Below are 22429 nucleotides of genomic sequence, written 5' to 3' on the forward strand. Positions count from 1 at the left end.
GTTCACATCTCCGAACAGGGACGACCTTAGGAGGACCGATTATTGAGTATTGTTCATGTACTAGGGATGCTAACCATTAGGACTGATGGAAAAGATCCAACGAAGGGCAGTATGTCCTGTCACTCGATCGTTCAGTCGCCGCGAGAGCGTAACAGAAATGCTCAACAAATTCTAATGGCACACGTTACAAGAGAGGCGTTATTCATCATCAAGAGGTTAACTATTGAGACTTCGAGGGAGAGCACTTCCCGAGAAGAGATGCACAACATATTACTTCTTCCCTCATATCTCACGAAATGATCACGATGGGGACATTCGAGAAATTGGAGCTAATACAGAGATTTACCGACAATTATTCACATCCCGCCGCCATACGTGAGCGAACATTTAGTGGTACCAAAGTACTCTCCACTTTATACCGTTAGATAAGTAAATAATGTCGTGTGACTAGGGCCTCCCGTCGGGTAGACTGTTCGCCTGGTGCAAGTCTTTCGATTTGAAGCCACTTCGGCGACTTGCGCGTCGATGGGGATGAAATGATGATGATTAGGACAACACAACACCCAGTCCCTAAGCGGAGAAAATCTCCGACCCAGCCGGTAATCGAACCCGAGTCCTTAGGATTGACATTCTGTCACGCTGACCACTCAGCTACCGGGGGCGGACACACCGTTAGATGACATGTGGAGTATGATGTAGAAGTAGAATGAAGTTAGGTATAGTGGAAATTAGTTAGATAACAGGAAGAAAGGATTTCTGGTGAAGTTAATACAAAGTTGTCATCACGAAATTAAATATGGAAAATGCAGGAGTAAGCATAATAATGAATAAGAATACAGGAATGCAGGTAAGTTACTAGGAACAGCATAGTGAACTCATGGTCGAAGCCAGGATAGGCATATAACCAACACACACCAAAGTAATAGAAGTTTATATGCCAGCTACCTCTGCATATGATCAAGAGATGGAAAGAATGTATAATGAGATAATGGAAACTATTCGATAGTTAATGAAGATAAAAATTAAACTGTGTTGGGCAATTGGAATTCGGTAGTAACGAAAAGATAGAGAAGAAAAAATAGTAGAACTTGGACAGGGGAAAGGAGTGAAAGAGGAAGCAGGCTGGTAGAATTATAGAGCAGTATATAATTATCGTTGACATCTCGTTTAAAAATCTTCGAAGAAAACCGTAAACATGGAAGAAACATGAGGCCAGTGAAAGGTTTCGCAGCGATAGTAGAGTGGAAAGATTGAGATTTCAAAATCAGATTTTTAAATTTCAAGCCATTTCCAGGGGTTGATGTGGACTCTGATCATAATATATTTGTTATAAAGTGCAGATTAAAACTGAAGAAATTACAAAAATGTGGGAAATGAAAGAGATGGTACCTGAATAAAGCGAGGTAACTAGCGGTTGTTGAGAACATTGGGCAACGCTGGATTAAAGAGGAAAAGAATCAATAAAAGACGGATGTGTAGATTTGAGAGATGAAACAGGTAAGGAAACAGAGGTAAAATTGCAAGGCTTAGTAAAATTTTCTTGATAGCACCGGAATTCCGTTGACGAAATATAAAAATGAAGCAAAAGCAGGCGAATGGGGATATAGATGGCTTAAAAATAAGAGTGTTAAGAAGTGAAAAATGGCTAAGTAGGAGTGGCTAGAGGACAAATGCAAGGCTGTAGAAGCATGCATGACCAGAGGAAAGATAGGTAAAACGTATAGGAAAATTAAACCGACGTTCGGGGAAAAGAAAAGCAGCGATATGAATATCAGAAGTTCAGATGGCAAGCCAGTACTTAGCAAAGTAGGGGAACCTGAAGAGTGAGGGAACATATATAGGAACCGTATTACGGAAACAAACTCGAGAATAGTTCTACAGAAAGAGAAAAGGAAGTAGGTGAAAATAAAATGAGAGATATGATATTCCAGAGACGAATTTGACAGAGTAGTAAGTACGTAATTGGAAACAATAGATGACATTCCCTGAGAAGTAATGAGATCCGCGGAACTGCCAGAAATGCCAAATTTATTCCACTTGGTGGGCAAGACACATGAGACGGATGTAATACCCTCTGAATGAATGTAATAATTCCAGTTCCAAAGAAGGTAAGTCCAGAGAGGTGTGAATACTACTGACCCATTAGTTTAATAAAAGATGGTTACAAAATATTATTTACAGAAGAATGGAAAAATTGGCAGAAGCCAACCTCTGATAAAATGAGTTTCGGTTCCAGAGAAATGAGCGAATACGCGAGGCAGTACTGACTATATGACTTATCCTAGAAGATGCGTTAAGGAAAGGCAAACCTGATTTTATAGAATTAGTACATCTAGAGAAATCTTTTGAGATGTTGACGCGACTACACTGTTTGAAATTTAAAAACGGCAGGGATGAAATATTTACAATTCTACAGTAAGAATACTGCAGTTATATGACTCAAAGCACATGAAATGAAAACCGAGGCTGAAAAGGGAGTGAGAGGGGGTTGTAGCCAATCCCCGAACTTACTCGAACTGTACACTGAGCAAGCCATAAAAGAAACCAAGGAGAAATGTGAAACTGGAATGAAAGTTCATGCAGAAGAAATAAGAACTTTAAGGTTTGTTGTATTGTAATTCTGTCAGAGGCGACAAACGATTTGGAAGGGCACTTGAACGGAATGGTCAGTATACCGAAAAGAAAAATAATGTGAACATTACATCAGTAAAGTAAGGGCAATGGACCGTAATGTTATTAAATCTGGTGATACTGATAGAATTACTTTAGTGTATAAGAAATTAGATGAGTTTTACTATTTTGCCAATGCAATAACAGCATAACTGAAGCAGAGAGAACATAAAATGCACACTGGCATTAGGAAGAAAAGAATTTCTGAGAAAGAGGAAAAATTTTGTCAACTAATACAAATTCTAATAATTACAACGCCTTTTCTTAAGGCATTTGTGCAGAGTGTAGTCTTGCACGGAAATGAAACACGGACTATAAGCAGTTGAGACATGAAGATATTAAAACTGGGAAATTACAGCAAGTGCCGAAGGTTAGCTAGGTGGGTAGATCGAATAACAGGGAGGAGCTACGGAATCGAGTTCTCGAAAAAAGAAATTTATGGCAAACTTGACTAAATGATTGATAAGTTGAATCCTGAGGCATCAAGAAATTGTAAGTTCGGTAATGAAAGGATATGTGTGGGAAGGTAATATTTGTAGATTCTTTGTATTCAAGGAATCTTTCTGTCTTCATATACACTCCTGGAAATTGAAATAAGAACACCGTGAATTCATTGTCCCAGGAAGGGGAAACTTTATTGACACATTCCTGGGGTCAGATACATCACATGATCACACTGACAGAACCACAGGCACATAGACACAGGCAACAGAGCATGCACAATGTCGGCACTAGTACATTGTATATCCACCTTTCGCAGCAATGCAGGCTGCTATTCTCCCATGGAGACGATCGTAGAGATGCTGGATGTAGTCCTGTGGAACGGCTTGCCATGCCATTTCCACCTGGCGCCTCAGTTGGACCAGTGTTCGTGCTGGACGTGCAGACCGCGTGAGACGACGCTTCATCCAGTCCCAAACATGCTCAATGGGGGACAGATCCGGAGATCTTGCTGGCCAGGGTAGTTGACTTACATCTTCTAGAGCACGTTGGGTGGCACGGGATACATGCGGACGTGCATTGTCCTGTTGGAACAGCAAGTTCCCTTGCCGGTCTAGGAATGGTAGAACGATGGGTTCGATGACGGTTTGGATGTACCGTGCACTATTCAGTGTCCCCTCGACGATCACCAGTGGTGTACGGCCAGTGTAGGAGATCGCTCCCCACACCATGATGCCGGGTGTTGGCCCTGTGTGCCTCGGTCGTAGGCAGTCCTGATTGTGGCGCTCACCTGCACGGCGCCAAACACGCATACGACCATCAGTGGCACCAAGGCAGAAGCGACTCTCATCGCTGAAGACGACACGTCTCCATTCGTCCCTCCATTCACGCCTGTCGCGACACCACTGGAGGCGGGCTGCACGATGTTGGGGCGTGAGCGGAAGACGGCCTAACGGTGTGCGGGACCGTAGCCCAGCTTCATGGAGACGGTTGCGAATGGTCCTCGCCGATACCCCAGGAGCAACAGTGTCCCTAATTTGCTGGGAAGTGGCGGTGCGGTCCCCTACGGCACTGCGTAGGATCCTACGGTCTTGGCGTGCATCCGTGCGTCGCTGCGGTCCGGTCCCAGGTCGACGGGCACGTGCACCTTCCGCCGACCACTGGCGACAACATCGATGTACTGTGGAGACCTCACGCCCCACGTGTTGAGCAATTCGGCGGTACGTCCACCCGGCCTCACGCATGCCCACTATACGCCCTCGCTCAAAGTCCGTCAACTGCACATACGGTTCACGTCCACGCTGTCGCGGCATGCTACCAGTGTTAAAGACTGCGATGGAGCTCCGTATGCCACGGCAAACTGGCTGACACTGACGGCGGCGGTGCACAAATGCTGCGCAGCTAGCGCCATTCGACGGCCAACACCGCGGTTCCTGGTGTGTCCGCTGTGCCGTGCGTGTGATCATTGCTTGTACAGCCCTCTCGCAGTGTCCGGAGCAAGTATGGTGGGTCTGACACACCGGTGTCAATGTGTTCTTTTTTCCATTTCCAGGAGTGTAGTTGATAAGCGACATTTTTATTTCTTTGTATAAGACAGAGCTACTTGCTTTTATATTTTTCAACTTACCGGATAGGTATCGAGCACTTGCTCTTCATCGGCGGTCTTATATTTTACTTTTATGCCCCATCAAATTAATATAATTGAGAAAAGTCGTGCTTTATAATTTTAGTGGCATATATTGTTGTCAAAATATTGAAAAATATAGAAAGCAGGCAGCCTTTTCTTTATATATACAAGGACGAGAAACGTTGTTTATCAAAAACAAATGTAGAGCGACCCGAGTTTGAATACAGTAAGTAGATTCAAATGGAAGTAGATTCGGGTAGTTACGCAGAGATTAAGAACCTTGCACAGGACAGACAAGCATGGATAGCTGACTGAGAACGACAACAATAACAACAGCAACAAAAGCAAGAACAACTGGATAGAGACTCGACATTTATTCCTAAAAAAATAAACCGAAATTAAATCACATATTATTAAATGGACATTTAAAATGCATGGCTTTCATAACATAAAAAACATTTCGTTTACAAGAAAACACCTTGAAGCTGGTGTTCCGAAACTAGTGAATGAATCATCAGGAATCATGTCAGGACAGCACAAGTAACTCTGTTTCAATTTGCTGATGATGGGCTTGTTTCCGAACACTAGTTAAAGAGTAAATATTTTATATGCAACTTTAGGGTGTTTGCTTGTGAAAATAATGACATTTATGAAGCACCACATTATCGTTTGTTTGGTGTGAATACTAGAGGGTCCATCTTCTGACGACGTTGTACTTACTCCGCGAGTGTGGAGAAATCAATGTGTTCCTGCAGGAAAAAACAACCCCAAATATTTTGGTAAGTGAAGTACCTTACTCGTAAATTCAGTACTGTACTGTAGTGGTATATATTTCCGGATGAGACGATATTTATTGTCACGGATGGTGGATTTGCCTCCGGCGGCGGGAAAGCCCTGGTTGACTAGCCTAGTGAAACTCACCTACGTCTATGGGGCTGGCCGTATCCAGGTAGACGACCCGCTTGGAGCGGTGCGGCTCCACCCAGCCACTGACCACCAGCACCACTAGCGCAGTCGCCACCGGCGAAAACCTCATGTCGCTGCCGACCAGTTGGTAGACGCACCTGAAACATCAGAAGTGACTTCTGACATTAGAACATAATCAGTCTGCCACTGGTGCAGTGTTATTCCGACACAAATCGTAAAGACAAGGTCTGTAGCGATTCTACTTTAAATTAAATCGATATCTAAACAGAAATATTTTTCATACATTGTTTTTTATTTCCTCAAGTCTAGAAGAGCTAAATAACACTTCTTACTATCAATACAACTATGAACGTTATTAAATAATACCACAATGTAATACCACAATCGCTGTCATAAACCTCTCCATTCCCACTGCAGTAAAACCTCACTCACTTGTGTACTACTACTGTAAACTATATCTAATTGAAATACACTACTGGCCGTTAAAATTTCTACACCAAGAAGAAAGGCAGATGATAAACGGGTATTCATTAGACAAATATATTATACTACAGCCGGCCGAAGTGGCCGTGCGGTTAAAGGCGCTGCAGTCTGGAACCGCAAGACCGCTACGGTCGCAGGTTCGAATCCTGCCTCGGGCATGGATGTTTGTGATGTCCTTAGGTTAGTTAGGTTTAACTAGTTCTAAGTTCTAGGGGACTAATGACCTCAGCAGTTGAGTCCCATAGTGCTCAGAGCCATTTGAACCATATATTATACTACAACTGACATGTGATTATATTTTTAAGCAATTTGGGTGCATAGATCCTGAGAAATCAGTACCCAGAACAACCACCTCTGGCCGTTTATAACAGCCTTGATACGCCTGGGTATTTAGTCAAACAGAGCTTGGATGGCGTGTACAGGTACAGCTGCAACACGATACAACAGTTCATCAAGAGTAGTGACTGGTGTACTGTGACGAGCCAGTTACTCGGCCACCATTGACCAGACGTTTTAAATTGGTGAGAGATCTGGAGAATGTGCTGGTCAGGGCATCAGTCGAACATTTCCTGTATCCAGAAAGGCCCGTACACGACCTGCAACATAAGGTCGTGCATTACCCTGCTGAAATGTAGGGTTTCGCAGGGATCGAATGAACGGTAGAGCCACTGGTCGTAACAAATATCAAATGTAACGTCCACTGTTCAAAGTGCCGTCAATGCGAACAAGAGGAGACCGAGACGTGTAACCAATGCCACCCCATACCATCACGCCGGGTGATACGCCAGTATGGCGATGCCGAATACACGCTTCCAATGTGCGTTCACGCGATGTCGCCAAACACGGATACGACCATCATGATCCTGTAAACAGAACCTGGATTCATCAGAAAAAATGACGTTTTGCCATTCGTGCACCAAGGTTCATCGTTCAGTACACCATCGCAGGCGCTCCTGTCTGTGATGCAGCGGCAAGGGTAACCGCAGCCATGGTCTCCGAGGTGATAGTCCACGTTGCTGCAAACGTCGTCGAACTGTTCGTGCAGATGGTTGTTGTCTTGTCCCCATCTGTTGACTCAGGGATCGAGACGTGGCTGCACGATCCTTTACAGCCATGCGGATAAGATGCCTGTCATCTCGACTGCTAGTGATACGAGGCCGTTGGGATCCAGCACGGCGTCCGTATTACCCACCTGAACCCACCGATTCCACATTCTGCTAACAGTCATTGGATCTCGACCAACGCGAGCAGAAATGTCGCGATACGATAAACCGCAATCGCAATAGGCTACAATCCGGCCTTTATCAAAGTCGGAAACGTGATGGTACGCATTTCTCCTACTTACGCGAGGCATCACAACAACGTTTCACCAGGCAACGCCGGTCAACTGCTGTTTGTGTATGAGAAATCGGTTGGAAACTTTCCTGAAGTCAGCACGTTGTAGGTGTTGCCACCGGCGCCAACCTTGTGTGAATGCTCTGAAAAGCTAATCATTTGTATAACACAGCATCTTCTTCCTGTCGGTTAAATTTCGCGCCTGTAGCACGTTATCTTCGTGGTGTAGCAATTTTAATGGCCAGTAGTGTATATTTCATCCACACTAACATCTGTTTTTGCATACGCGATTTCAAAAGGTATTCCATCATTCCTGGCCACTTGTAAATGTGGTAGCAAATTCGTGTCCATATCTGAGTGGCGCCAATCGGCGCCGGACAACGGAAAATATTCTCGAATGGAATTCTTCTTTGGGTGCACATTGCCGGTTACTTGAGTGCTGCGTAGGACATTGTCATGGAATCAGACTTCGTCGTTTTCTCCTGGGATGCCGGCGCCATCGCAAAAATAACGTCTCAGAAAAATGAAATGGGGGAATAAATATATTAATGTCAAAAGTTTATCTCAATATTTACTCATTAGTAAAAAGTCTTCGAGAAGATGCAGAGTACCACGGACAACAGTTTGACCAACTAATTTTAAATCTTGATGGGAAAAGAAAAAAAGTCGGCGATGAAGACTGAAGAAACGATTGAAAAGGCCTTAAAGAAACTTCGAACTGACAGAACCTTAAAATCATTTATGACTTGTGTGGCCTACACACAGAAAATACGATGACGACCAACACATCAGAATCATTGAAAAAATTTGGAAATATTGAAAAGTAGTTTAACGTAATCACTGGAAATCTTGTAAATATTGTAAATAAATTTAATAGGGGACGGAAGGAGACTGCCATGTCGTGGTGTTCCCTGGAAACGACGCAACTAGGGCTAAATGTCCTTTGAAACTTGTCAAGTGTTCCCCAATGAAGACTGACAAGACTATCTCAAAGACTAATCTTTTTCTAGTGACTAATCGCAGCATTCGCCCTGAGAGGCTATTAGAATATCCTTGAGAAGCTGCGGTTGTGAGCCAGTGTTGTAATGTGGTTGCATTAATTTGTTCTAAAAGCGGTGCTGATATTCAAGACCATAAAAGTGGGTTAAAAGCTGTGAGCTATGTGAGGAAGTTAACCTTGCATTACTGCACAACTGTTTCACCAGGTATACAGTCTAGCTTACCAAATACCCAACCAGACTAACATTAATTATAATCTTTTAATAGTCATATGACAACCGGTGATATATATATATATAAAAGAGAATTTAAATAAAAAGAAATAAATCAGTTTATATTTGGAAATTTATTTTAACATTGATCATTGAAATTTCAGCATATCAAACCTGATTCATAACTAAACTGGTGCGTTATTTAGGGTTGTGAAAGTGTGAGTTTGTAATCTTACAGAACACATCAAATATGGAGCCAAGATTGGGAGACTGCATACAACACTGCATTCATAAAATAACACACAAAGAACGTTGCAAGGGGAAATTAACCACAACCAACCGATTCAATTTTCACCCAAAGAAGTTACGTTCGTAGCGCAATCCTGCCCGTCATGAAATTACCACACACTAACTCTCTGTGAAATCTTCCCGAAAAGAATAGCTGAGGGCTACTTTGATGCTTACACCACATGCTTCACGTGGTCAACTTGGTTTACACAAAGAGTGTAACTCCACAATAATTTTGATAATTAAAATAAATTACATCGAAACGCAATTTACAAAAGAAAAACCTCGAACTGGTTACTAACGTCTTACTATTAACCTGATGGGTCAAACAATTGTATAAGCACGTGGTACTGGTCTCACAAAGTACACACCACGTGTATTGAACATAAAGAAAAGTTGCTATATTGAAAAATATTGTCAAGACAAGACGTTATAATCTCACGCACATTCGCATTTAAGATTGATGATCTTAGTTAGAGTTACTGATCAATGCGTGGTTCCACTTTACTCACAAAGTAGTGACAAAGCAACTACCGGAAGATATTCTGAACTTCACACTCGAATTACACTGCGTTGCAATTTAAGATAACATTAGGTATTTTAGAGCTAAACCTGAAATAAAGGTGACTGAATTTTCAGTTAGGCTGAAATTAAGAAATCCATTGTCCTACGGACTTAGCAGACACGCGCTTAGCCGGAGATCTTACCACTTCAGACGCTCGCCGCGGACAGATTGCCGTGGTCCCTTCCTGAGGGTCCTCACAGATACAAACGGAAGTGACCAGAGAGGAAGCTTCCTATACCAACATGACAAGGGACGGACATGACCATACTAAGAATAGAAACCTCTCTGCTTTTAGAAAGCGTAGCTACCTGTTCCGACGTTGGTCCTACTGTTCTCTAGCAGACAGGCTTGTCTGCTACCATCAAGCATGCAACTAGAAATACATTGGCTCATTCATCCTCTCACACAGAAGGGAAGAGGGATGACAGTATCTTATCATATACAGTATATAAAAGAAAGCGGATGTAGGTTCCGTATGAGACTGTGTGACATGAATTACATATAAACTGTGTTTTAAAGTGTAGTAGTGTGACAGATCGTTCTTGTTTATGTGTAAAAGTAACACGTTCCACTGCTCAGTCTCCTCCCAGATAGTCAGAAACACCAAGGTAAATTTAGAAGAGGAATTTATGCCGTAAATGAGAACATATTTAAGAAATTAACATGAAAGGAATCCAACAGAGACCTTTCAGTGTATATGTCCTTGGAGTCTACTGTCTGTACTGAACAGGGCTTCTGATGTTCCCTAAATTTATATTTACACTGTCAACAGGCAAAGTTATTGGTTTCTAACGACTGGCTGTCATTTTTTTTTACTTCAATTTTCCTGAAGATCTTGCAACTTGTTTTTCCCAGTCTGAGTTTATGCCAAGGTCGGACTAACGATGGTTCTGTTTGATGGTGACAGAAATGAAAAATTATATTTGTCACTTGTCGCTGTGCGACAGCCCCTTATGCAGTCAGTATTCTTAGACGTACTTGTAATTCGAATACAAACCGGTTTGGGGTCTAAGGCCAAACACTCCAAAGATGTGAAATAGCCTTTAAATTTTTTGTAGAACAAATGTAAGTCTTAGGTTGGAGTCTCCCCTTAAAATGGAGGGTAGCTTTTTCTAAATGGATTGAAATGTAGCATGATGGTTGGGCTAGGAACATGAAAGCGGCCAGTCACATCAATGTATCAGTGCAGGATGCCTAGTCTATATGCTAATTATATGCCATGGTGTCTTGATACTCTTAGTGTTCTATAAATGTGCTTCAAAATTTTAACACGAGAAAAAGTTCAGTTTACAGCAAGATTACAATAGATTTCCATGCAAAAGATTATGGACACTTGGAAGGTGAACAGCAATAAGGCAATGTGGAATAAAAAATTGAAAAAATAAAAAATCCTCCGCTTTTAGGCCACAAGACTGAAGAAAGCATAGAAACGAACGTCACACACACTCAGTGAATGAATTTGTAGTTAGCTAAAGTTGGCATACTGCTTTTCAGGCTGGAAAGGATTGCGCAGTTTCACTGATTTTCGAATTATATGAACAGCGTGGAAACTCGACTACAGCCACAACTTGTACACCCACCGGGTGACGTCTGCGTGGTTAGTTTCATAGCAAAATGAGTCTCGTAGACTTCTGTTTATCGAAAGTAAATTTTCACGACTGTACAAGTCTGAAGCTACTATTATGGCGATGTTGAGATTTACATGTACATGCTGTTTTTTTTTTTTTTTTTTTTTTTGCGCATTGAACAGAACGAAATACACCCACAGAAGTTTACTGGCAGACTTCCACTTACGAGATTGTCTTCGAATTAGCATTACTCGAAAAGTGGTAACAGACTTTGATCGTTTAGTGAAAAGCAAAACAAGTTATTTCATTGACATTCTGTGTTTTTATGTTTAACGTTTAAATAAAACTGTAACGAAATATAAAATCGTCAATTTTAATTTTGTCCTAAAACGGCAGTCATCATAAGGCAGAAACAGTCGTAAGAAATATCACGTTTCTTACTTAACTGCCCCCGTTCATTTCATCACTTAAGATATTACAGAGAGACGTTAAATTTCATTCTCAGTTCTCAGTAACACAACAGTTTTAAAAATAAATTTGCTACGAAACGGGTTAATGCGGCTCACTCCATACTAAATGTTTAAGTGTTCCAACCCCGTGTCCTGGCTCCCAGGTGGATGGGACGAGTCCCCTGATAAATAGGAGCATATTGCTTTTGGCTGGTCAAGGAAATACCAACAGTGATTAGTAGAAGAGCGAGTAGTTAATTGCTGATCAATAATATATGATGTTCTGTAGTCGACAGGGTAAGCGAACGATCTGGCGAGGTAAGAGGCAGTCCTTGCAATTGTTTGAAGAATGTTTGTGCATTCCTCGACACATGTGGACAGAAAATGTCCAGTACAAATATGACGTGAGGTATACTTGAAACAGACAAAGTAGCTCTTGTCCTAAAACCTCTCTGATGAATCAGTTGCAGTTGAGCTTGTCCTCAGTATGTAAGAGCCCGGATCAACTTTTATATCCATGGTGGCCCAAGCCAATGTACTTGGCTTTTATCGGCTGTTATGCTTAGCAATGCAGGTTGCCCTACCGCACTTTGTAATACACTCCTGGAAACGGAAAAAAGAACACATTGACACCGGTGTGTCAGACCCACCATACTTGCTCCGGACACTGCGAGAGGGCTGTACAAGCAATGATCACACGCACGACACAGCGGACACACCAGGAACCGCGGTGTTGGCCGTCGAATGGCGCTAGCTCCGCAGCATTTGTGCACCGCCGCCGTCAGTGTCAGCCAGTTTGCCGTGGCATACGGAGCTCCATCGCAGTCTTTAACACTGGTAGCACGCCGCGACAGCGTGGACGTGAACCGTATGTGCAGTTGACGGCCGTTGAGCGAGCGCGTATAGTGGGCATGCGGGAGGCCGGGTGGACGTACCGCTGAATTGCTCAACACGTGGGGCGTGAGGTCTCCACAGTACATCGATGTTGTCGCCAGTGGTCGGCGGAAGGTGCACGTGCCCGTCGACCTGGGACCGGACCGCAGCGACGCACGGATGCACGCTAAGACCGTAGGATCCTACGCAGTGCCGTAGGGGACCGCACCGCCACTTCCCAGCAAATTAGGGACACTGTTGCTCCTGGGGTATCGGCGAGGACCATTCGCAACCGTCTCCATGAAGCTGGGCTACGGTCCCGCACACCGTTAGGCCGTCTTCCGCTCACGCCCCAACATCGTGCAGCCCGCCTCCAGTGGTGTCGCGACAGGCGTGAATGGAGGGACGAATGGAGACGTGTCGTCTTCAGCGATGAGAGTCGCTTCTGCCTTGGTGCCAATGATGGTCGTATGCGTGTTTGGCGCCGTGCAGGTGAGCGCCACAATCAGGACTGCCTACGACCGAGGCACACAGGGCCAACACCCGGCATCATGGTGTGGGGAGCGATCTCCTACACTGGCCATACACCACTGGTGATCGTCGAGGGGACACTGAATAGTGCACGGTACATCCAAACCGTCATCGAACCCATCGTTCTACCATTCCTAGACCGGCAAGGGAACTTGCTGTTCCAATAGGACAATGCACGTCCGCATGTATCCCGTGCCACCCAACGTGCTCTAGAAGGTGTAAGTCAACTACCCTGGCCAGCAAGATCTCCGGATCTGTCCCCCATTGAGCATGTTTGGGACTGGATGAAGCGTCGTCTCACGCGGTCTGCACGTCCAGCACGAACGCTGGTCCAACTGAGGCGCCAGGTGGAAATGGCATGGCAAGCCGTTCCACAGGACTACATCCAGCATCTCTACGATCGTCTCCATGGGAGAATAGCAGCCTGCATTGCTGCGAAAGGTGGATATACACTGTACTAGTGCCGACATTGTGCATGCTCTGTTGCCTGTGTCTATGTGCCTGTGGTTCTGTCAGTGTGATCATGTGATGTATCTGACCCCAGGAATGTGTCAATAAAGTTTCCCCTTCCTGGGACAATGAATTCACGGTGTTCTTATTTCAATTTCCAGGAGTGTAGTAGCGATTAAAACGTGTCGCCATCACCGCAGGATGACTGTTGCTCGACATGCGTAGTTCATAACGACTTTTTAATCAGTTTCAGTAAACAATGCACTTCCGTAATAATCACGTAGCAGTAGCGAGGTCCACATACAAGTACAAGAAGTGACAGGCGCCACCACAAAATACTTTCCGTTGACACTGGTTCATTTAACAGTGACATACCTCAGATTTCTCTTCTACATTCCCACGATATGGCTTCAAACCTATTCTATAGAGTAATCTCTTTTCCTATCGCTACCTCGGAAGTGTTTGGCAACAGATTACGCAATTACTGGGCATTAATTCATGACTCTCATCGCCATTCGGCCACTTTCAACCAAGAATTAGTGCACTTTATAGAAAAGTGATAATTCGAAAACTCCATAGATGTAAGAGGCGTAGCAAAATTGTCAAAGTTTTGATAGGGGGTAAGTGCTATGTTCTTCAGAAACCTAAGATTCGATCATGTCCGGAAGCACGACGTCAGGTTGAAACGCGTACGTTTCATATGTATTCATTACCAGCGATGGCGAGGCATGACAGAATCTCTGACCAGAGTGTTATTTATCGTGGCTGGTCTGCGCTTGACCGCGCGAGACGACAGTGCTAGTGTGTGGCGAGTTGGCAGAGGGAGTAGACAGTTGGATAGTTGTACTCAGTCAGTGCTAGTGTGCAGCGAGTCGGCATGCGTCCGCGGTGTGCTCTGCCCACGAGTCTGGTCAGGAATGTGGTGGACGACATGTATATTATTGTAGAAGGTAATAAAGCAGCATTGCGCTCAGCTAATAACGTATGTTAAATGTAATTAATTGATTCAAAAAATTCCCCAATAATAATTTTTCTATAAAGTAACTTTTTTAAAGAAAAAGGTTCATTTCAATTTAAAGAATATTTCCTATGCTTTCCCTCCAAGAATCAAAATTAAATGTAGGCCAGCATTGCACGGAGCTGTGCCGAAAAATAAGAGCAGATATAGATGCAGTTTTACTGAGGTAAGAATTTATCAGGTTTAATTATTTCATAGGGCCGAAGGTCAGCGCAGCTGCCCTTATAAAATTTATCAGGCTTAATTATTTGTGTTGAGATGTTACATTCAGTTCATGGTTCTTTATTTAATTAATATTATTGTGGGTTAATGAGCAATTATCATTCCTTAATTTTTGTGTGGAGTTTACGTTTGGGCCATTATTATACCTTAATTTTGCAAGCAGGTTACGCTTGGCTCATTTTTATTGTTCAGTTTTGTGCGAAGACAACATCTGGCACATTTTTATAAACATTGACTATTCTAATTACTTGCGAAGAGGTTACACTTGGCGACATCCGGACCAGGATCGTATTTCTTTGAGAATCTTTTGAGAAGTAGTCAGATATCTGCTCTTATTTACTTAATATAATTAGCATTTGGCGCAACGCTTTTACTAACTTTGTCATTTTCTTCCACAGATCATCGGCAATTCGTTGCTCTTTGTTGTATTTGTGTTTGTTGGATTTTAGATGTTACATTCAGTTTAATATAACATTTTTTCTTGGGAGGTTACAAGGTGACAACGGACCCTGTCCCCAAAAATTCAGTAATGTAATTAAATGAAATGTCTGGAATTGAAATTAAAGTTCAAGGAGAAGAAATTACAACTGTCAGAATTGTTGATGACATTGTAACTGTGTTAGAGACTCCAAACACTTCGACTCTTCGAATATAGTATAGGTCTTGTGTGGTGTCACCGCCAGACACCACACTTGCTAGGTGGTAGCCTTTAAATCGGCCGCGGTCCGTTAGTATACGTCGGACCCGCGTGTCGTCACTATCAGTGATTGCAGACCGAGCGCCGCCACACGGCAGGTCTAGAGAGACTTCCTAGCACTCGCCCCAGTTGGACAATCGACTTTGCTAGCGATGGTTCACTGACAAAATACGCTCTCATTTGCCGAGACGATAGTTAGCATAGCCTTCAGCTACGTCATTTGCTACGACCTAGCAAGGCGCCATTACCAGTTACTATTGATACTTGAATCATGTACAGTCAAGAGCGACGCTCATCATTAATGGATTAAAGTTAAGTATTCCACCAGCTACGTCCGTTTTTCTAAAGTCTAATTTCCTTGTCCTGTTCCAGACCTCACGCCAGCCTGCGTGAGCTAAAACGCGTGCCTTTCGGCTTCCTCTAATAATACGGAGTTGGCTCTCCTGCCAACCCACAACATCTTGAAAAGCGTTTATAAAATAAACATAAACAAGGGTTATAAAAAAAAGTGTAACTGAATACAGTCAGTTTAAATCAGGCAATGCAGTGCAAACAGATTAGGAAACGAGTAACTAAAAGTACTCGATATGGTTTACTATTCAGACAGAAAAGCCGCGCGGTGTGACCGCGCGGTTCGAGGCACAATGTCACGGATTGCGCTGCCGCTCCCGCCTGAGGTGCGAGTCCTCCCTCGGGAATGGGTGTGTGTGTTCTTCTTAGCATAAGTTAATTTAAGTTACTTGAAGTAGTGTGTTAGTCTAGGGACCGATGACCTCAGCAGTTTGGTCCCTTACGAATTCACACACACTCTGGCAGAAAAATGATGATGGCCAAAGTGGAGGATGTAAAGTGAAGGTTGACTATTTCAAGAGAAGTGTTTCTGATGAAGAGGAGTATATTGTCGTCGAATATAAGTTAACTATTAGGAAGTCGCTTCTGCAGATATTTGTCTGGAGTATAGCCTTTTACGGATGTGAGGTGTAAACGATAAACAGTTCCACAAGAAGAGAGTTGAAAGTTTTAAAGATTGGTGCAAAAGAAGAATGCTGAAAATCAAATGGATCGAACAGCTAAAGAAGAGAGACTAAATTTTAGCGAGTCCAGTGACTTCATGCTACTCCTTCTTGATCGGTGTGATTCTTGGTGATGTTAAATGAATGGTATAACTGATCTATTTAATATTTCACATACAAAAACCGAATCCACCCCAGTAAAATTCAACTCTAGTTGTCAATTGTCCTTAGGTATTCATATTGGTACAATGGGATCTTCCATTTCTACGTGTAGAATAAATACATAAACCTTAACACGTTGCTTTTCTTATCGCCATATTAAAGGGCTTCTAGCAACTGAATCCTTTATGACTTACAGCACAAATGTCGCTGCAAACACGCTAGACAGACACACGAGTAGTGTTCAAGTCTCGGCTGGCACTACGAGTAGGCTTTGACGTGAGAAACTCTGCTGAATGCGGTTTACGGGACCGACTTCTAGATTTATCCCTACCGTGTTTGACTGGCTATAAGACGCACCTTAATTCTGAAGCAGTTTTGTTTACAAATAACATTTTTACTTTTTTTATTATTAGAGTGCAAAGCCACACTGAAAAAATGCTTAGTTTATAGAACCGAACTGACCTTTAAAGTCGCTGGATATCGTCATCTGAACTTTCTTCTTGTTCTTGTTCTTCTTCTTCTTTCTCTTCGTCGACATCGACATCATTGTCCTTTTCATATATAAGATGGTCTTCTCTGCCATCGAGAGCTCTACTAATGCCGCACTTCTTGAAAGATTTAACACTAATGTCTTCTCTCACTCTAGGCCACGACTGTTTTATACACTGACACACTTCTTCGATTGCAGGCCGTTTCAAAGATCCCTTAGTTCGTGTCAGGTTTCATCCACCATCCATTTGTTCTAACCCTCTCTCATATACCCTGAAGTAAGTCCTTACGGAATAACAGCAAGTTCTGTACTTCCCTGTCTCAATTTCTCTTTCACAGAACTTTTCAAATGGGTACTAACTGATGTAGTGCAAGAACAGAACTCTCCTTCAATGAACTACCCTTACTTCTTTCCCACATTCTCTTAACCAATAATTTCATACCAGCCTCGTCCATCCATCCCTTGTAATGTACGTGAGAAATAACACCTGGCGGTTTTTCGGAAGGTTTTGGCACTGTTTTGCTCTCGAAAATGATCACTGGATTAAGTTTAGCACCGTCAGCGCAACATGAAAGGACAACAGTGTAGTACATTTTTTTCATGTCCACATGTTATTATACTTACAGCTTTAGCATCTTTCATGGCAACAGTTCTGTTACTCGACACATCAAATGTCAAAGGAGTTTCGTCCATATTCGCTGTTTGGCTTAGTTCCATACTGGTTTTCTTACGGTGTTGAATAATAAAGCGATGGAAAGGTAATGTTTTAACTTTATACTCGTATTGCCTTTTCTGAGATATATTGGTTCTGGTTCGCATGCTAAGTCCATGACGCTTCAGAAACCTGTTGCATCAACCAGTTCCACTATAGCGCTATCTTACAAACCTATATTTGAATCATTTTTGTATTAATTCCAGTGCCATTTTGACGGTCTCCTTGAATCCATCTCAATACGTCGTGTTCTAGTTTTGGCCACATTGCATTCAGTTCTCTACTTGCACATTTAGCCTTCCTCTTTTTTTGCAGTTCCTCTTTAGTAGCTCACCAGTTGCGAATGGTTTTTTTCTGTTAGTGGAGGGCCGAAGTTCCATCACTGCTCTGTTTCCATGTTCTTCTGCATGTGCTATTACTTTCAATTTACAGGCTTCATCATTTGAATAGTGGTAGTAGTAGTACGGTATTCTACCTTACATCTGGAGCGTTGCACTATGTGGTGCGGAGACCTGGAGATTGATGAAGGAAGATGAAAAAAGATTGGAGGCACTAGAGATGTGGATATGGAGAAGAATGGAAAAAGTGAAATGGGAAGACCGAGTAAGAAATGAAGACGTATTAAGAAGAGTTGGAGAAGAAAGAAACATGCTGAAAGTTATCATCATTTGAATACCTTTTTTTTTTCCTTTACGAGACTAGGTGCTAACGAAAATATTTTGCTGTTACCTGTAACACAAATCACTTTTAATTCAAGTTCACTGGCACCGTATACTGCAATAACACATCAAAGGCTTGACAGTGTCTGGATTTACGATGGCGGAGCAGGAGGAAGACTGTGTTAGCAAGCTTGTGAATCCCAGCATCTAATGGTTGATTGGTTGATTTGGAGGAGGGGACCAAGCAGCGAGGTCATCGGTCCCACCGGACTAGGGAAGGCTGGGGAAGGAAGTCGGCCGTGCCCTGTCATAGGAACCATACCGGCGTATGCCTGAAGTGATTTAGGGAAATCACGGAGAAGGTAAATCAGGGTGGCCGGACGCGGGTTTGCACCGGCGTCCTCCCAAATGCGTGTCCAGTGTGCTAACTGTAGGACGCGCAGTACCGTACTCCCAACGGAAACAATGCCGCACAGTTGTTAACCGAGTTCCACCTGGGTAAGGAAAGAGAGATCGAGCGGGCCATCTAGTTGCACATGGGATACCTCAGTCGGTAATTATTGGAACCGGCAACTGACGCCATGGTAAACTGTAGTTTCGATGTCTTGGTTAAAATTCACACCGAGATTCTTATTTTACTTCCTGTATGAGATATAGTCTGGAGAGAGGGGATGAATCCTTTTGAAATACCGTGTTCTCTCTCAGTAGGTTTTAATGATACAGCCCACTATAATTGTCCATACAATTTGTTATTACTGTGATCTTAAACAGTTTGAAAAGCTTCTAAGGGTATTGCAGAGTAGGTAGTGATGAGAATTAATTGTTAAGAAAAAAATCGATTCATTGAACCGTTTCTGAAATATTTAGAATTGAGGCTAGCGAATCAAGCCGTTTCGCGCGCAGATTCAAGCGGCCCGCCAGAAACGGTGTCGCGAAATGTGTCCTTCGTTTGGTTTCCTAAACCGAACAAGAGGACGATGCAGAAATTGGAGCTTTAGTAAGGATCGAACCCGAGCCAAAGGCTGAGTATTTAACTTTTATTTATGTAGGTAGAGGGTGGTCAGAAAGAGTCTGAAAAGCTTGTAATGGTGTGGCAGGGTACGCTACGCTGGGAAATAATTGTTAAGAAAAAAACTGTTTACTTATCCCCGCTTTCCGGTTAAGTAGTATTTAATTTAACCAATCTGGCCGCTAAGCGCACAAATTCAAGAGTCCCGGCAGATACAATTAGGTATCAATTGAGAAAGGCTGGCGCTGCAGTCATGGACTGTGCGGCTGGTCCCGGCGGAGGTTCGAGTCCTCCCTCGGGCATGGGTGTGTGAGTTTGTCCTTAGGATAATTTAGAAGGCTGGACCGATTCGGATTATTTTATTTTTGAGCTTTTCCTCATTACAGAGGCTTATCTCCAACATAATAATTTACTTGGAAATTACAATACAAACAATAAACGTTCTTAAACTATACTCTCAAAATATTTCTCCAGGTGTTTCGATCTTGCGTGTCCTCTTCCTCTGCGCCCATTCTCCTCATTGTGTGCTGTACATTTTGGAGGCAGGTGGTCACAGGTCGTCCTCTTCTTCTTCTCCCCTCCGGTTCCCACTCCAATATCAATTTTGGTATTCTGGCTTCCTCCATTCGTCGTGCATGCCCGTACCACTGTAATTTCTTGCTATCCATTACGTCATATATTCTTTCTTTTATTTCCATTCTCCTTATTACTTCGGTGTTCCTTATCTTTTCTTTCCTGGAGATGCTTGCCGATCTTCTCCAAAAGTCAATCTCTAGAGCTTGTAATTTTTTAATGTGCTTCATGTTAATTGTCCAGGTCTCCATTCCACACAGAACCACACTCTCTAATATGGATTTGTATATTAATTTTTTAGTTCTACTCATTACATTCCTGCTCCATAAGACTGAGTTAAGCATCCCAATGACCCTCCGTCCGCTACTAATTCTTTTATTGATTTCTGACTCTGATTTTCCCTCGATTTCTAAAATGGATCCCAAATAACAGAAAGTGTTTATCTTTTTGATTTTCTTTCCTTCAATGTATAGCTCATCTGAATCATTAGTCAAGTATTCTGTTTTTTGGTAATTAATCTTCAAACCCCAAGTTTTGTATGCTACTGCTAGTTGATTGCACATATAGTTAGCATCCTCCCCATCTTGTGCTACGACTACTTGATCATCAGCAAATAATAAATGATGTAGGTAAACTCCATCTCTTATTTCTAATCCCATACTATCACATTTACGAGACCATGTTCTAAGGCTAATATCTATATAGATTTCAAATAATGATGGTGACATGGGACAGCCCTGTAAAAGGCCTTTGCTTGTTCTAAATTTCTGTGAAAGTTTATTACCAACTTTCACTTGGCAAATGTTATCTTTATACATCTGTTGTATTATTTTAATCAAGGAAGGGTTTATGTTTGCCATAAGTAGTGCTCTCCAAAGTAATTTTCTTGGAACAGTATCATACGCTTTTTCTAGATCTATGAAAATTAATCCTATATTTTTTGATTTTTCCCTATGTTTCCCCAAAATCTGTCGTAATGTGAAAATATGGTCTACACATGATCTCCCAGCCGTGAATCCACATTGTTCTTCTTGGGTTCTAATATTTTTTTTGCAGTTTGTTTTTAACTACTTTCGCAAAAATTCTCATTAATGTGTTTGTAACACAAATTCCTCGATGGTTTGAACAAATTTTGCGATCCCCTTTCTTAAATATTGTATTAATGTAACCTAGCTTCATCTCGTTGGGTACTGAATCTCCATGTATCATTTTGTTGAAGAGCTGTGTTATCAGTTTCACAATTTTGTCACCACCATATTTCAGACACTCCAGATTGATATTGCCTGGTCCCGGTGATTTACCATTCTTTCCTGTTCTCAACGCCTGAAGCACTTCACTTTCCAAAATCTGCATCTCATCATCTTCATGTCCTTTATCTTCCCCTGTTCCATCTTCTAGATATTCTTCTCTGTCCTCATTTCATAATTTTTGGAAATACTCTTCCCATTCCTTTTGCGTTATCAGTTGGAGATTAGTTTTGCTTTTTGTATCCTGTCGAAGCCCTTTCAATACTGACCATGCTTCTTTTGCTCTCCCAAATCCTAATTTGCTATTCACCTTGGCACATGTTCTTTCCCATGCTTCATTTTTTGCCATCCTTATTTTTTTCATCACTTCATTCTTCTTTTCCTTGTATATTGACCTTGTTTCTTCTATCATTCAACCACTGAAGGAACGCATTTCGTTTTTCTCTAACGAGGACCTCTAGTTCCTCTGACCACCACTCTGCTGCACGGTTGTGGTTGCTATCTTTTTTATCCAACACCTCTGTTGCTATGATTTTCACATTAGCTTTTATATAGTCATATATTTCCTCTGTACTTCCTTCAAATGATTCAACCAGTTTCTTTTCCATCCTGGCCGCTAAGAGTGTTCTGATACTTTCGTCTTGTATGCTGTCAATATTAAAAGCTAAATTTTCATCTTTCTCAGTCTGGTTCGTGTTATTTATGTTACTTGTATCACTCCTTGCATTCTTCCATGGCCAGAAAGACTTCATTTTAACTAGATAGTGGTCTGATCCACACTGGGCTCCTCTATAAGATCTGACGTCTACTGCCTTGAAACTACTTGTTTGCCTAATGATAATATAATCTATTATAGAACGACGTTCTTTAGTGTTCTGTTGCCAAGTATATTTATGAATGTCCTTATGTTTGAAAAATGTGTTGGTAATTTTTAGATCAAATTGTTCACAAATTGCAATCAATCGTTCCCCATTGTCATTATATTCGTCCTCTCCATGTTTTCCTACTATTCTACAAGGTTCTCTAATTCCTACCCTTCCATTCAGATCTCCCATGATAATGAGTTCCTTTCTTCTTGGGATTTTTTCAATAGTCTCCCTGAGGGTGTCCCAAAATGTATCTTTCTCCTTATCTTTTGTGTCGTTCGTGGGTGCATATACGCCAATAACCACAACTTCCCTAGCAAATAATGTCATTTCAACAGTTATA

The 22429-nt window shown here is 42.3% G+C and overlaps 1 protein-coding gene across 1 annotated transcript in view; it reads right to left on the bottom strand.

The window, feature by feature from the left end:
* Positions 1–22429, bottom strand: part of LOC124789857 — an 858265-nt gene that overhangs the window by 739096 nt on the left and 96740 nt on the right. The window contains exon 2 of the mRNA XM_047257370.1: positions 5660–5802. Within this exon, the coding sequence (XP_047113326.1) occupies positions 5660–5802 (143 nt within the window). The remainder of the gene's footprint in view (positions 1–5659; positions 5803–22429) is intronic.

The sequence above is a fragment of the Schistocerca piceifrons genome, chromosome 3 (assembly GCF_021461385.2).
Source record: "Schistocerca piceifrons isolate TAMUIC-IGC-003096 chromosome 3, iqSchPice1.1, whole genome shotgun sequence".
Lineage (NCBI taxonomy): Eukaryota > Metazoa > Arthropoda > Insecta > Orthoptera > Acrididae > Schistocerca > Schistocerca piceifrons.